Source organism: Gobio gobio, assembly GCF_949357685.1.
Source record: "Gobio gobio genome assembly, chromosome: 16".
Classification (NCBI taxonomy): Eukaryota; Metazoa; Chordata; class Actinopteri; order Cypriniformes; family Gobionidae; genus Gobio; species Gobio gobio.
In genome coordinates, this window is record NC_137109.1 from 35,554,520 (window position 1) to 35,570,771 (window position 16,252).

Genomic DNA, 16,252 nt, shown 5'->3' on the forward strand with positions numbered 1-16,252 from the left:
TCAGTTACGTTTTAAGTGAACACAAACTGTCGAGAAAGAAAACACACGTGTAACAGTATAATGGGTCTGTGCGTCCTATCTTAAATTGACAGCATGCCTAATATACCTGCTGCCAAATTATGAGATAATATAAAAATATCTATATGGCAGTTTTCCCCCATGGTATCGATGTCAAAACTGTGGCCAGTGAAAACGCTGAGTGGCTAGTAACTTTGGAAAAACACTAGCAAACAAGTTAATGTCAAGCCCTGTGTCTGTGTGTGTGTGGACAAAAAGTCCCCACAAAGATGGCAATATTCAAAATCCTCGTCCTTATGGGGACATTTGCTGGTCCCCATGAGGAAAACATCTTATAAATCAGACTGTGATGTTTTTTGAAAATGTTAAAATGCAGAATGTCTCCTGTGATGGGTAGGTTTAGGGGCAGGGGCAGGGGCAGTGTAGGGGGATATAATATACGGTAGGTACGGTATAAAAACCATTACGCCTATGGAAAGTCCCCATAAAACATGAAAACCCAACATGTGTGTGTGTGTGTGTATATAAAAATGTCATGTTTAGATCAACAAACAGGATGTACAGTTGTTTCTTTAACCATCCATGCACTGATATGGGTGAGGTGTACCATCTCCTGTCCAACATGGTGAAAGACACAGGCTCAGATTCTTACTTCCTATCCATTCTCCAGCATCTGCTGCTCATCAGGAATGATTATTATATCAGGTGAGTGATATCATATATTATTTTTAACATCTATTACATAAGTGTGATGTAACAAGACTGCATCTACCTGGTCATTAACACTTTTCTCAGTTTCTATTGACTTGACAAACATATTAGACTATGATCATTCAGAGATTGCAATTGAAATAAAAATGGAAATATATAAATGTAAATGAATGTTAATAATATAAAATTACTCGTATCATGATGTAAGATTTTAGTCATGATGTCTTGAATGAGAATTAAAAAAAAATAAATAAATAAATTCTCTCCGGATTCAGAGTATGTGTGTCTGCCAGAAAGTGAAGAACTGATACTGAGCATTTCAGTACACTGTAGCATCAGACCTGTTGCTGAGGTAAAATATTTAATAAAGAGGGAAGAGCGAAGCGATGAAAGGGAGGGAATTTACCATGGACATGTTGCTGCTCACTTTGAGCTATGAATAATGTATTGCCTGGCTTGTTGGAAAAAGCGAGAAATAGAAAACACATTAAGCAAGTTGTATGGCAGAATCTTGTTCAGTGCTATCCCTCCCGCATCTGTGTCTGTAACTCTAACGGCAGAAAACAGGATCACTATAAACGCTGATTAAAAATGTATGCACTTATTAAAGACTCTCTCCCATAGGAAAGAAAAATAACAAGTGGAATCTCTTTAATGTCTCCAATTGTTTTGTTTTTTTTGTCGCCAATGAGGATTAAATGAAGAGAGAATTAATTCTCCTGCTTCTCAGATTTTTCTCCTGAGAAAAAGACCCAAGTAATCCCACAGACATTTTAATATACTTAAATATATATAAGCTTAGCATCAAAGATGGATATGCATCTGTGTTTGTTGTCTCATATATGCATCTGTATTACATGGTCACTCTATAAAGATCTCATCACTCATGTCTTTGAATGCTTTTGAACCTGGTGAGACGTTTTATGTAGATTGGATTGGCTGGTTGGGAAATTGTATGGCTATAATTTTAGATTAAAGGGATCCCTTGAGATCAATGCATACTTTGATGGCCGAGTCTCCAAGGAGAGGGCGGGAAGAATAGGCTGGTGGCATATCTCTACTTCAGTCCGCATCAGTTGACAATGTCGCTCTTGTTCATAGGTGTTGGGAGGTACTCTGGTGATCAAAGACAGCCATAAAGGAGAGCTGTCCGTGCCAATAGATTGCATCGTTTGATTTAAAGCCATTCTTAAAGCCATTTCAACCAGACACCCTTATCCTCGTTTAAGTCTGTGCCCTCAACTCTGTCCTTGGTTATTTGTGTGGAAAGTTTTCCCTCATTTTGTTTAATAACTTTTTTCTTTTTCTTTATTGAAATAAAATAAACAGAACGATTTAATAAGTTACCAATGTCCTTCAGCCATTCAGCGTTTCTTTTTACTGCTTTTTGGAGCAGTGGAAGATGTTAGGCAATAACTCTTTAAGACTCTCTAACAGAAGGTAGATCATAGGGAGGGTATGTGGAGCACATCTTCTACTTTTGGCCGTGACTGATGTGAAGATTAGATGGGCAGTGTGGAGCAGGGGTTGGATGGGAGATGAGAGGCAGACAGTGAAGGTGCCAGACTGAGAGAGAGGAGGAAAGAGTGGCTCTGTTGAGTGGGACATATGCTGTCTTCTCTGGTGGGGTCTGACAGTTCTGGGTCAGTCGTCTCCTTCCCAGTTCTATCCAGCATGCGGCAGTGGTGGAAGCCAGGATGTTGAGAAAATAGGGCGGCTTATTGAGATAATGATATGGTGTACATCAGTGACAGGCGTAAGCTTCGGGCCTTGCCACTAAGCCAGGCTCGGTGACACTCTCAGCCCTATCAGTTCCAGCCACCCCGTCCGCCCCCTCTGCATGCTTATTACACATCGCTGCCGTGTCTCTTACAACAAGGCCTTGAATTGGCAAACTGTATGAATATGATTATTTGTTTGGTTATTTAAATATGTTATTTGTCATTGAGTTTGGAGAGACATCCAATTATAGTTAATGTCTTAATAGCTGGTTTATTCAAAACATGCTCTTATGTTTAAATGTTAGAACAAGAGATGCAGTCCTCTTTGATGCTGTAATTCTGCTCTTTTCTTTCAAAAAATATGTTTTAGCATTATGCAATGCATTAAATGAGAATATTTCGATCAGTGTAGTTTTAGTATTATTTATATATTTTTGTAGTATTTATTAATATATAAAAGTGTTTTATTGTTTTTAATTTTAATTACTTTTCGTAATTTAGTTCTTAAGTTAAATAATGCTTTTGTAATATTTATGTTTAGCTTTAATTTATTTTTAAGTTTTAGTAGCTTTAATACTTTCAGTTAGTTGTAGTGTTATAAGTAACACTTTTATCTAATATTATTGTTTTGTTTTATTTGAGTGTTTTAATGGCTGTAGTTAGCAATATTCAACACTGATCAGAGCTTTTCTTTATTATTATTTAGAGGCACCTTCAAGCACACTGATGGGCTATGGTCAAAATAATTAACTGCTCTATATGCTGCCTTTTTGGCAGCTTATTGGACATTTAGATTTTTCTTATTACCAGCACACACATCAAAAGAGCAGCAAAGCAAACTGTTATATAGATTGTAAAGATAAGCAAAGCGACACTCCTGTTGTTGCGTAATTCATCAACTTGGGTCAACAAACTGTCGTTCACCCATTAGCTTAGCTATATTCCCCCGAAAATATTGTTTATCAAACAAGAATGTTTGGAGATTTAAGAAAAAATCGAATGCTGTAGAATTAAGTGGCTTTAGCTAAGATTTGTGGTTCAATTATTTAGTATAGGGACATTTTTAAAGTCATGCTTGTTCATTAGAATTCAAAAGCTTGTCGAGAAGCCTGGAGAAGGAGACGACACATTTCTGTGAGGAAAATTGAATACCTACAAGAGACATTCAAGGTCATGCTTGGAACATAATTGTTTGCCACTACGGAGCTCGGCTTAAGTCGACATTATATTTGTTAAATGTCACTCGCAATTAAAATTGGTAATATAACTTGGAAAAGGTCACATGCTAAGCGCCATGGCAGTATCTAGTCCCAGACCCATTTACTCCCCGTCCCGTCATTGTCACCCCTCCAAACACAAGGCCGTGTTTTCCCTGCCATTGTGTGACTAATTACACAGATTACACTGATTAGATTTGCGTCTGCAGGTTTTATTGCCACCCTTAATTGCCAAAGATGATTGCAAATTAGAGAGGGAAGCATGGAGGCCCGGATGTCAGTTTGTCTTCACCTTGAATGGACAAAGTCACCCAACTGCTCACCCAATGGCTGCATGCTTTGCCGTTAGTGATTTCATTATGTACCAAAGGAAGCCTTAATTCAATGCCGTGAAATGCCATTAAAAGATATGTCTTACCAGATGATTTATGAAGAACTGTCCTCAACGGAATGCACAAGGCGGTATTTTATATGAAGTTAACGGCGTTGTCTCGTGTTATATTCTGCCCCCTCACTCTTGCTGTACTCCTCCTTTTAATTACAGGCCTCAGTATTACAAGGTGATCGAGGAGTGCGTGTCCCAAATCGTCCTCCACCGCAGTGGGATGGACCCTGATTTTGCCTACAGGGAGAGACTGGATGTGGACTTCAGTCACCTCATCGGTAAGTCTGAGATTAAGTCTGCAGGGTCTTGAAGAAAACGTCTTTGTTATGAGCACCACACTAAACCTTTATGCACTTCCTTTTAAGTTATTATTCATTAGTACAACTCAGTTTTCCAGACTATTACATTCTGTCCTGAACTTTATGGTCATGCGATAAAGTGGCCAGAACATTTCAGAATGAATAAAAGGAGTTTCAGGTTTCGGGTAACCAGGTTTAGGTAAAAGCGAGAGAGCGGTATTGAGTTATATCACTTCAATCGAATCTACCAGAAAGACGTTTTGGGGGCTTAATGGGACGTCTACATTATGATTACAACAATCCTGCACAGGTTCCCACTACAGTCTGTCTAACATAACTGTGAAATAATGCTACACTGAGGGAGATACAACTGCAGTTGATACAATTTTGCGATTTCCTGCAGTAGATCTAATTATTATTCCCCGGTCCCCATGAGAGTCCTGTCTGAAACACCTGCACTCACCTGACACATAAGATAAGTACACTCGTTATGCATAAATAAAACATTATCTGCAAAACCTGGCTGGCATGTCATGTCTTATAAACGCAACACGACCGGTTATATTTGCAGTCCTGGACTTTTTCATTTGTTTTTATGATTAAATGTTGGTAGAGAAATAAGCATTCATTGCCAATTTTGTCATCCAGTTCTTGGACACTAAAGTAATTAATAAAATAAGGGTGATGTAAATGTTTGTCCTCTTTTTGATTCTTTGCCCCCCTTTTGTGTTTTGTCACTAACACTTTCATAACTTGCCAACAAAGGCTCATTAAAAGTTTTCAGACCCATCTGCAGGAACAAATAAAAAAAAATGTTAGATTTTCTCACTTCTTCCCTTACTTTAATGAGTTGAAAACAAATTTTGCAGGGCTCTGTTTTTAAATGTACTTCTCAAACCTCCCGAATAGAATACAAATCTCCGGGAGAGGGGGGTGGTATGCGAGACACTGACAGGTTCATTTTATTCCAGTCGCTTTTTTGTTCTTTTGATTGTCTGATGTGGAATCTTAAGCGTCATGTTAACAATGCACCATGGAATTTGCATATTCTTGTGTTTTGTGTGTTTTCATGTACCCGGCTATTTGTGTATGACAGATCAATGCGTGGATAAAGCCAAAGTAGAAGAGAGTGAGCAGAGAGCAGCTGAATTATCTAAAAAGGTGAGTTTATTAATCACCCTGGGTGCCGCTATTGGTATGCAACCAGGCTGCTGTCACCAAACTTTTCTCCCATGAGCGGTGAGACAGTGCATCGATTGCTCTCACCTGATCAATAGCTGGCAACAGAGCAACATGATATGTATCAGTGCAAGCAGAATCAATCCTGATGCTCCAATCTGCAAGCTTGTTTGTACCATACTGGGAACACTATTTACAGGCGCCTTTTCAAATAGTGTTAAAGGCCCCAATGAACAATATTGTCTTTTTTTAATACTTGAAACGTTTCCTCTGGTGGTTCATAAGGATGCTGAGCTAACACTTGCTGGTGTTGTCTGTGAAGCCAAGACCTGTATCCCATGATGCTTGAGGGAACAGAGAGTGCATCCGTGCTCTTGCTCAGCTTCCTGCCCAACTCTACCAAATGTCAGCCAGACATCTGAGGCTTGCAATTTAATGGCAAAGTAACACAAATACTACTGGACGGCTGAAAGCATTGAGTCTCTTTTTTACTATGTATGCTTGTGTTTGTGTGTACCAGTGCTTTCATGCAGAGATCGTTATGCAAATGTTTGCACATTTTTTGTGTATGTTTGCAATATATGTTGTGTATATCTGAAAACATGAATAGTATATATTTAATAGTATGATGTATCTAATGTTTATATACAGTGTCGTCCGTTCAATACTTTGGGTCGATAAGACTCTAATGCTCACTAAGGCTACATGGATTAGAAATGGAAAGTTCAAAATAACAGCATTTATTTGAAAATGAAATCTTTTGTAACAATATCAAAGTCTTTAGTGATAAAATAATAGTCATAATTTGAATGCATTCCTTGCTCAATAAATGTTTTTAAAAATCGGACTGACCTCAAACTGTCGAACGGTAGTTAAAATATGGATTATTTCGATTAATGCTTTATATTGAACAACATTTGGTGTGAGAACTCTTTTCTACACCTGTTAGATCCCTTTAAGAGTGAATGAGACCCAGGCTTAAGTTAATGATGATGATGATAGTGAAAGTAAATGTGTTGATGTTTCTATGGCATCCGCAGAGTTACTTCAATGTGTTTTTATATGTGTTATTGTCTTCAGTTCGACGAGGAGTTTAGCGCACGGCAGGATGCACAGGCCGAGCTGCAGAAGCAGGAGGAGAAAATCAAAGGGCTAGAAACACAGATCAGCACCCTGCTGGCCCAGGTAACACTTGCACCATAATCTTCTATAGAAACTCTTCTCTCCCTTATCACCACTTCAGGTTCACGAGCAGGCCGTTTGTTTGACCCAGTCAGGCACTCTGCGATCTCAACCCAAGGGTATCAAACACAGGTTAACACTAATGGAAGCCCAAGTGTTCACCTTTAAAATGCATAGTTTACCCTTTTGTTGGCACTGATTATACCACAGAACTGATCTGTGCTTTGCTGTATTCTCTGAGGCTTAGAAATCCTCTGAGATTTCCTTTATCTTCTCTCATGAGAGCTTGGTGGTTCCATTCTTTCTTTAGAAGAGCCCTTTATCCTACAAATCCATAAAGCAACACGCCTACTTTTCCGGTTTCCAGACAGCCTTTCTTCACCTCACAAATATCCTCCAATGGCTATTAAACTACTAGGCATTAAATTATTTGTCTCCATCATGAAAACTTCTTGACGCTCAGTGCCCTCGGCTCATCAAATGCCCTGGAAAAGAGCTATACAAGCATATTAGGATCACTAGTACTTATTTTGTGTATTGTGAGGTCATATGAAGCAGTTTTTCTCTGTCTGTTTCAAATGGTAATGCAACTGCTAATGTGGCAGTGAAGGGAGAGACTCTGCTAATTTGGTCAAATTTAAACCTTTTTATCTTTTATCGTGAATGCAGTGGTGCTCTAAGTGGGTATTTTAAGACTTGAGGGATTGTATGATTTAATAAATGGCCAATCTCCCCCTCAAATTGTTGGATTAGATTTTTCTCAATTGCTCCATTGCAGCCCGTTCCTAGCTATTGTATCAACGCTGTGAGGGATTGCGTTACGTCTTTGCCTTTCACATCATCGTTCTTGTCAAGAAAAACCCTCAGTACTTCACCCACAAAATGACTGCTATTTCCTACTAAACCCAATTTTAAACATTTTAGATTTTAGTGGTGCCTTGGGACAAAAGAAGTAGCTTGCTTGCTAGCTTATGGAGTTTAATAGGAGAAGAAAAAACACCATTTGTGAAGCGCCATCCACAGCGTAAATAGTTTTCCAGAAACCAAATATATTGCAGTCGGAAAAGCCAGCACTTCGTCTTTCGTTTTACTTACCTCTCAACATCTCCAAGCCCTATTGCCCCCATCTTCCCCCCAAAAGCGTCTCCCCACCTCCAAACTCAGATGAGTTGCTGTCATTAAGGATGCTGGCAGCTTGGACCACTATTTATTCTCACAGATTTACCAAATAGGCACATTAGTGGAGGTGGAGCTGAAATGGGTTCCTCCCTGTGCAAAGCAGAGCTTTTCAGAGCCCAGCACTTCATTTGTGTGCAGTCCTCACCCCTGTACTTTGTCTGCCCCGAGAGCCGAATCACTGCACGTTACCCACTCTGCCTCCCTCCTTCTCTCCATCTGCCTCGTCCATCACTTTCTCAACTCCTACACATATTCATGAGCCCAGGCCTCTCTGCGCTCTGCTCCTCATCAGTCACCATCATCCCTCCTTTTCTACACTCATTCATGCCGAGCCAAATTGCGTGCACCCGATGCGGACACTGAAGCCCTGTTAATGACTGCTCACCTGCTCTCTTCTGCTTTGCTTTCCTGGACTAGAGTGTCATTCGGCTGTTGTTTTTCCCTGGGTGTCCTTCAGTCTTACCCCATGGCGATCTCATTCTCTTTGAAGCTCAGTCATCTCCAGCACATTAACAGGTAGAGAAGCGAAGCAGAGCCCTGGAGATGCATATACTCTTTCCAAGCGTGTGCTCTGAAGGCACGTTCAAAGCTTTGGCTCCATAACATTCTCGCATCAACAGGCTTCTGGTAGAGAACATGTAATGCGCTCGTTAAAGAAGCACCAAGATATTAGCATTAAAGTGTTGCACTCATCCCGTGGGTGTTTTGGGACATCTGAAAGGGATATAAACTGATAGGTTGTCATGCGCAAAGCTGACAAATTGTATCCTTTATTAGACAGCCGGTGTAGAACTCTTCTTCCACTGCAGTTGTACAATGTTGTCAGGTTTTGGGTGCACAGAACATCACCGTGAAAACTGAATACGCTTACCCACATTTCAGCCCACATGCTGACTTCTTGTTCTTTGTTGGTCTTAGTTTCTGAACACATTATACTGTAATATTTAATTTAATTTAATAATTGTATATATTTTATATATTATATAATTTATTTGAATTTATTTAATTTCTAATAGCAAAAACACAAAGCTATAACCAAATACTGAATATATATAACCAAATACCTCTGAATCTGAATTAATGATCCAAAGGTCACCCCTTCAAAAATCTCCATATTTTACCTCCCTATTATAATCAGTGTCTCTATAATAAGCCTCAGTAGGTTACATTATAATGTACATTTTAAGAGTTTTGAGCTGACAAGCATGAATGTCACAAATTTTAACATTATTTTGTGCCATTCGGGTGACCTTAGTTCAAGGACAACAAAGAGATGACAGCAATGATATGCTTATCAGCAGATTTGCCTTTAACACATAATTGAAGAGAGCCATTATTCAGTGCAAGCAGCGCAACAGCTCATGTGAAAATAATAGTCATCTGGGCTCATCAAAGCCACGGTACAGAACATTTCGGACAGACTGAATATGAAATAGAACGAATAAAATAATAAAAGTTGCACTTTTAATTCAAATATTTTTAAGAGTTAATGAGATTGCACACATTATTTGGCCTCCTGCTCCGTTTTTTCTGCCAAGCCCTGTTTTAAATAAGCCTGTAACCATATTCTCTCTTTTCATGTTGTGGTGGATTGATATTTCCCCTTCTTGATTTGACATTCAACATTTCTACAGGGTTTTCTTCCTCATACCCCCTACCTCCCTCTTGGCCATTCAACAGAAAGGAAATCGAGTCAGAGGTGAGGAATCGAACAGTATCTCACTTAATAATTCAGAACTCAAGTGATACTGAGGGAGAAATCTTTTACAGAACCCTGATAGGTTTCTGAAAGATCTGTGGTCAGCTGTCTGTACCAACATGGGACTCGTAACATTGCATTGCAGCGCAGGGCTGGGCCTGTGTCTTATTGCTGCTGCTGGGCTGGATTGCCAAAGAGTGTGTTGGTAATGATATCCGATAAGTCTGGCGCTGCACTTGAATCATGGAGCTTTTTGCCATGTGCTCCTTGTTGTTGCCATGGTCAGAAACAGGGTACACTACTTTTACAGGCTGATTCGTTTGAGATGCAGCATGTGTGTGCCATCCCTCTCTCTTTCTCTTGAAGGAAACTATCACATGGAATACGAAGATGCCTCTGTTCATCTTGACAATGTTTAGTGTGTTGGCTGATGTTCTGCCCTTCACATCTTCAAAAATAAATAAAGATAAAAAACAAAACTTACTAAACACTACAAGCAAGGACAGCATTTCAAATATGATCAAAGGTTGTTGTTTTTTTCAGCAGTCTTCACCATGGAAGTATCCATCTTCTTTTCCATTACATGTCTTTAATATTTGATTCCGTCCTACGTGCAAAATGGGGAAATTGCACCATATAAGTGTATTTCAGAGGCAGTGGAGTATGCTTCCTCTTGAATGAAAGAGGCTGTTAAGATGTTATTTTCCCCTTTTTCTTTTTCTTTTTTTTAAAGAGGCCCCTCATAGCGAGTTCAAAGTGGGAGTGAAGCATCGCTGATTCTAAGTGCAAAATTCATGTCGACAAGACAGTGAAACGATGTGAAGGACTTGAAGGATTCCAGAAGCAACTCTAAAGGACACAAAGCTGCATCAACAGGACAACAACCAATTTACTGCATTGCTGTCAGTTGCGCCTTGAACTTTACTTTCGACGTTATTGAAACAAAAGCATCAAGAGCCAATAGAGTGTCAGGTTGCAGAAGTAAAAGAAAAATGACACTACAGACCTGCAAACTCCGCAGAGTAAAAAAGGTGATAGTGTCGGGGGGGGGGGGGGGGGGGGGACTCAAGGAAGTGTTGTGACGCATGACACAAAAAATAAAAGACTGACAGTAGGGGTGTTACAGTACACAAAACTGACGGTTTGGTACGTACATCGGTTTTGAAATCACTGTTCGGTACGAGTTCGGTACAGCAGTTTTAAAAAATTGCTTTTTATTAATTTTTTTTTTTTAACAGTGGTTTACTGAAGAAGAAAAAAAGTGTCTGTCCTTGAATGAATTAAATTATATCTAAAAGTTTATTGAAGATATTTCTGTAAATTATATAGGGAGCCCTTACTTGCACATTAATATTAAAGGTTAACAAAATAGAGCCCAAACTATTAGCCTAAATTCAGTTGCTATTTATTTTTAGGTATAATAATCAACACTCAAATAACACATTGTATGAAATCGGTTTTATTTTTTCCCAAATTCCGTTTTTTCCGTTTTAATTATTGCTAATTCCTTTTTTTTCCGTTTAAATTTTTGGGAATTCAGTTTTTTTTACCCTTAACTGTTATTTTAGTCGTAAAAAGAGTGTTTTTAATGTCAATATAATAGAACATAAAACATAAAATAGGAATGACCTTAAATTTATTGAGGTAACAAACATCACATTTACTTTTCAGGACAAATACTGCAACATAACACTGCACTCTAAGCACTTCAAGTCACAACAAAATATTAGTGCTGTGAATTGATAATAAAAAAAAACCAAATTAATCGCATTTTTTCTGTAATTAATCATTATTAGTTTTTAATATTTTTATATTGTAATAATTTCAGTTACTCTCCAAATTAATTTAGAAACAATTTAAAGACAGCTTATTTTAAATGTGTGTTGTAATGGCATCTTTTTTTTATGAATGAAGGCCAGTGTCACTGATACTAATGTCTATATGAAACATTGATAATGTTACATTACAGTATAACTGAAAGCTACCAATTTCAACATTTATTAGGCTTTGAAAAATTACTTTTAATTTAATTGAACTTAAAACAATCTTTACATAAACCCATTATAATAAATGTTTATTTACCTGTGGCCTTCCCTGTCAGACATAGTCTACACAGAAATTGAATAAAGTTATCAACACCTTTCTAAACTGCATAAATAATAAGTGAAATATAGATGAATCATCATTAAAGCTACAATCTTCTGTTCCCGTTGTTCTTTGAACATCAATGACAGACATTATCAGTGCTGCTGTCACTTTAAGATCTACCTCAGCCAAACATGATGTGGATAATGCTGCCTTCACGTGCAATCGGAAATTTGATGATTCTGACTTCTGAAGTCGTGATTACGAGCGCATTGCATTCAAGTTTCAAAATGTGAGGGCGTTCATGTGCAATGTTTACCTAGGAAACTCGTATATTACGATAATTCCGAGAGCACGTGAAGGCAGCATGACCGCCGCATCTCATTTTCTCTCAAGTTCATTTAAGGCATTATTTTCCATACAGTACATTAAAGTGCATTAAAAACAAGACAAAATACAGCAAGCACTCCCTGTGAGGGAAGTGCTCGGCTCGGTACTGAGGGCTTAGCGTTGAGTTTCTTAACTTTTTCGCCGACGAAAGCAGAGCCGTGGATAGCCTGAAACGGCGCCCAGTGACGGATGGTGTAGCAATATTGTTGTCCGGGTGGAAATCGGGAGAAAGGTCGGCCCGGGAGATTTTCGGGAGGGGCTTTGAAATTCGGAAGTCTCCCGGAAAAATCAGGAGGGTTGGCATGTATGCGTTACACGCGTGCACCGAACCTACCCCCCCACACCCAAAACAAAAACTCTCCGGTTCTACGCGATTCACGTAAATGATCCAATTGACCAAGAAAACAGCGATTGTCGCCGAAAATCGACAAGTTTGCAGTTGTGCACTAGAGTCAGTGATTCATGGGATTGTACCTTTGTCTTTTTATCCAATGTTTGATTACTTTTTTAATTGCAAATCAAAGTTTGATTTGTGTGTAGCAGTTTGGTTTTGTTCATGGCTTTAACAAAGACTTTTTTTATGTCAGGAAGCTGAAAAAGTGGGTGTGAACTAAGTAAGGATGTTTAATGATGTCCTTAATTTGTCTTTTCAAAACTTTTAAGAATCTTTTTAAGAAACTAGTAAGACAAACTAAGAAACGCTTTTTTTAAGAAAAACTTTTTAAGAAACTAGTACGAATCTCACAACAATGACTAATGAAACCCTTTATTACTTTATTAGTAGGCAAACACTGTGTTTTTGAAAATGTTCAAGTAGGCTGCCTTCATCCAATTTCTTGTTGTCCCCTTGTGACCTTCAGTAAAATTGGCAGTTGGCTTTTTCTTTACCTTTCTCCTTTTCCAGCTATGGAATCTCTGTCTTTTCCTTACTGTTGCTCTCTCTGTCTGTGTATGTGTCTGTCTGTCCCTCACCTGTCCAGTTGACTAGTGAGAGAGACAAGCTAAGAGAAGCAGAGAAAAGCATCAGCGAAAGAAACAGCAAGGTGGGTGTTCTCCCAGCCTCCTTTCCCTTTGCCAGCATGCTCAACGCAGCCACCTGCCTGCATCTTTGAAAATCTGCATTTTTTATACCTTCTAACAGGTTGATCAAAGCTGTTACCCCTCAGTGATCAGCCAGAGCCTTGATTTTCTGTATTGTCTCAAGACTCTCAACAGATGCGGTGCAATCATTCATTACAAATGCATGCTACACAATTAGGCCATAATCCTTCCCACATATCCAGCATATAAACAACTTGCGATGGTCGATTCTGCCAAATAGAATCTCTATACTGTGAACTAGAATATTACCACAGACACTAGAAAGTATGTGAAGCAAGCGTTTTTTTTGTTCCCTGGGAATCAAACACCTACTTTGGGGTTGCTAGCACCGTTCTCTTCCACTTATGCTACAGGAACATGATGGAACAGGCTACCAGAGGCAGTTCCAGCTTGAAGGGGAAAATTAAACCCATCCTTCCATTTAACAAGAGTATTGTAACCCTCAGTAGTAACCAAATCTAATTTAATTTTCCTCTTGCTCATCAGAGATGAGATTGGGATGGTTTAATTGTGTGTTAGTCCTAGTTAATTACCCAAACTGTGACTGTTTCTACCAAGAGTGCCCTCCCACCCTTTGAGAGTGTAAATGGATACTTGTCCCCTTGATATTCTCCTGTCCATACAGAACAGATAGTTTCAGACACACCGACAGCTAATTAGTGCAACTAAACAGTATGAGAGACGGCCAGCAAGTCCAGGTCAGTGGCCAGCTTAGACCTTTAGAAATCTAGACTTTTTGGAAGTAAATTTCTTTTTAAAAGATAAAAAGCCAAAAGGAAACCATAGGGGGAAATGAGCTTTAAATGAAAAATGTTCCTGTTTAAAATGTTTTTGTTGTAAAATTGGACTAAATGATGGATTTTGTTCAAAATGAATAGTGGGTATGGCTAGAGAAAATTGTGTGCCTGAGGCTGATTAGCATTCCAGAACTGTGGCTGGAGGGTCTGCATCGCGCCACAAGCTGCCACAGAGGGCCAAAGCGATGTGGAAATGATGGTGCTCTAATTTAGCAGCTAATTTGCTTGGCATTCTCTTGTATTAAACTTAAGAGAGAAAATGGGTCACAACGGGCTGGAGATTGACAGACGCATAATCATGGGACAGGGTACTCGTCAAGGGGCCTCAGCTTCCTGCATGATGCTTCTACACCTTTTTAATTTCCCTTCTAATAAACAATCCACTGCCTGCATTGTGTAATCAAACACTCAGTAATGCATATAAAAATGTGGCTCGACGCATATCATTCTCCTAATCAACTGAACTGAGGCTGGAGCGCAGAGAGGGGAATTGCTTTAGAAAATGAGAAACTTTTTCACTAAGCAGTGATGAGAATGAGGGACAAAGCAAGTTTTGAGAAGGAGGAGGAGGGAAAAAAAGAGAGGAAAAAATAGGTTTGTAATCATCCAAAGGTCAAGTCATATCTGGGCTATTGGGACTTCTAATTGAAGCATTTGCATATCATTTGTTGCTAATGAGACTGGCCCACCCTTTATCAATGATTCAAAATACCTGTTTATTCTGTTTGCGGGCAGAGCAAGCTGATTTGTCAGGACATTTACCGCCCTCTGTCTTATCAGTTACTGGATGAATTGAGCCCTGACTCCTCCATAATGGCTTCTCTTCCTGGAAACCATCTCGTGAACTTCAGTAATCTTACCAGGAAAGAAAAAAAAAAGACCAATAAAGAAAAAAAAAAACTCACATTTGTTTTAAAACTCTATGGTTTGTGGCTCAAGGTTAAGGATCTAGAGGATGGAGCAGAGAGGTCGTCTGGCTGCCGCCACCAGTTGCATGAGTGTTCAAGCCCGATTACTCTTCTCATTACTGCTAAAGGTTCAGGTGGCTGCATCCTATTCATACGCTCAATCTATTAGCAAATTACAGAGGCAATTTACATGTTAATCAAGTCTAATGGTTTACTCTCATCTGTTATGCTTTATGATTAAACGAGATGAATCAGTCTACACAAAGTGCTTTCCATATTTCATCCGCAAACAAATATCGATACTGTCATCTTGTCATTCAGTGTAATCACAGTTAAGTATGTTCCATACTGAACGAATGAATGCTTAAGTCATTATGTTTTAAAAACAATAACAGATGATCATCATAAACTTCACCATGTTTGTTTATTTTTGAGTTATGTCCTCAGTGTCAGGCGCTTTTTCATTCTCTACTGCTAATCTGAATCTGAAATGGCTTTTAAATTGTGTGCGTGTATGTGTGTGTGTGTGTGTGTGTGTGTGTGAGTGAGTGTGAGTGAGTCAAGCTTACAGGAATCCTACGACCCATAGAAGTTGGTTATGCTATGCTGCTATATAATACCTATATATATAGGTATTAAATAGCAGCATAACATAACCAACTTTTATGGGTCTTGGGATTCCTGTAAGCTTGACTCACTCACACTAATATATAATATACCTATATATAAAACCTGAGTTAAGCTTTATCTCATTTTCTTTATCTCAATGTTTTGTTTTCTGTGTACTGAACATTTGCTAAATAGGTTCCACAATTAACCTGTGCAGCCATTCATTCATTCACATGGAGTTCCCATATCTTAGATAGCCTTTTAATGAGGAATTAATAATTCAGTAAATGTTCTTATGCTAAAACATTAAGTTGTGACATGTTTCTGTATGGGTTAAATGTTTTTTTTTTTCTTCATTTAAATATTCCATCAGAAAGTCAATTTACTTGCAATTTCTTCTCACGTTTGGCTCAGTGTTGATTTTGGAACCTGGATGAAACAACCTTCCTGTGTCCACCAAGAAAACCCTTCCATCACATACACACACACACACACACACACACACACACACACACACACACACACACACACACACACACACACACACACACACACACACACACACACACACACACACACACACACACACACACACACACACACACACATACACACATATTCACTTCACCACTTGTGCAAAACTTGTCAAATTGCTCCTCTGAGAGCCCAATCACTGACAGGTGTGTACATTCCAAAAGAATCTATCGGTCACATTGACTGTCCTGACGTTTTTTTATTTACATATTCAATGTGACTACCTGCCCCTCAGGAA

At 38.9% G+C, this 16,252-nt stretch overlaps 1 protein-coding gene across 10 annotated transcripts in view; it reads left to right on the forward strand.

Moving 5' to 3' along the window:
* diaph2 (diaphanous-related formin 2) overlaps nucleotides 1-16,252 on the forward strand; it is a 551,295-nt gene that overhangs the window by 216,674 nt on the left and 318,369 nt on the right. For 7 of the 10 annotated variants that reach the window (XR_013818231.1, XR_013818232.1, XM_079839686.1 and 4 more), the window contains 5 exons: nucleotides 607-723; nucleotides 4,212-4,330; nucleotides 5,448-5,512; nucleotides 6,611-6,715; nucleotides 13,046-13,108. Coding sequence is in view for 8 of the 10 variants with exons in the window: in XM_079839686.1 (XP_079695812.1) it covers nucleotides 607-723; nucleotides 4,212-4,330; nucleotides 5,448-5,512; nucleotides 6,611-6,715; nucleotides 13,046-13,108 (469 nt within the window). In the remaining 2 variants the exon portion in view is untranslated. The remainder of the gene's footprint in view (nucleotides 1-606; nucleotides 724-4,211; nucleotides 4,331-5,447; nucleotides 5,513-6,610; nucleotides 6,716-13,045; nucleotides 13,109-16,252) is intronic. The other 3 variants (XM_079839692.1, XM_079839693.1, XM_079839687.1) reach the window with 1 other exon arrangement.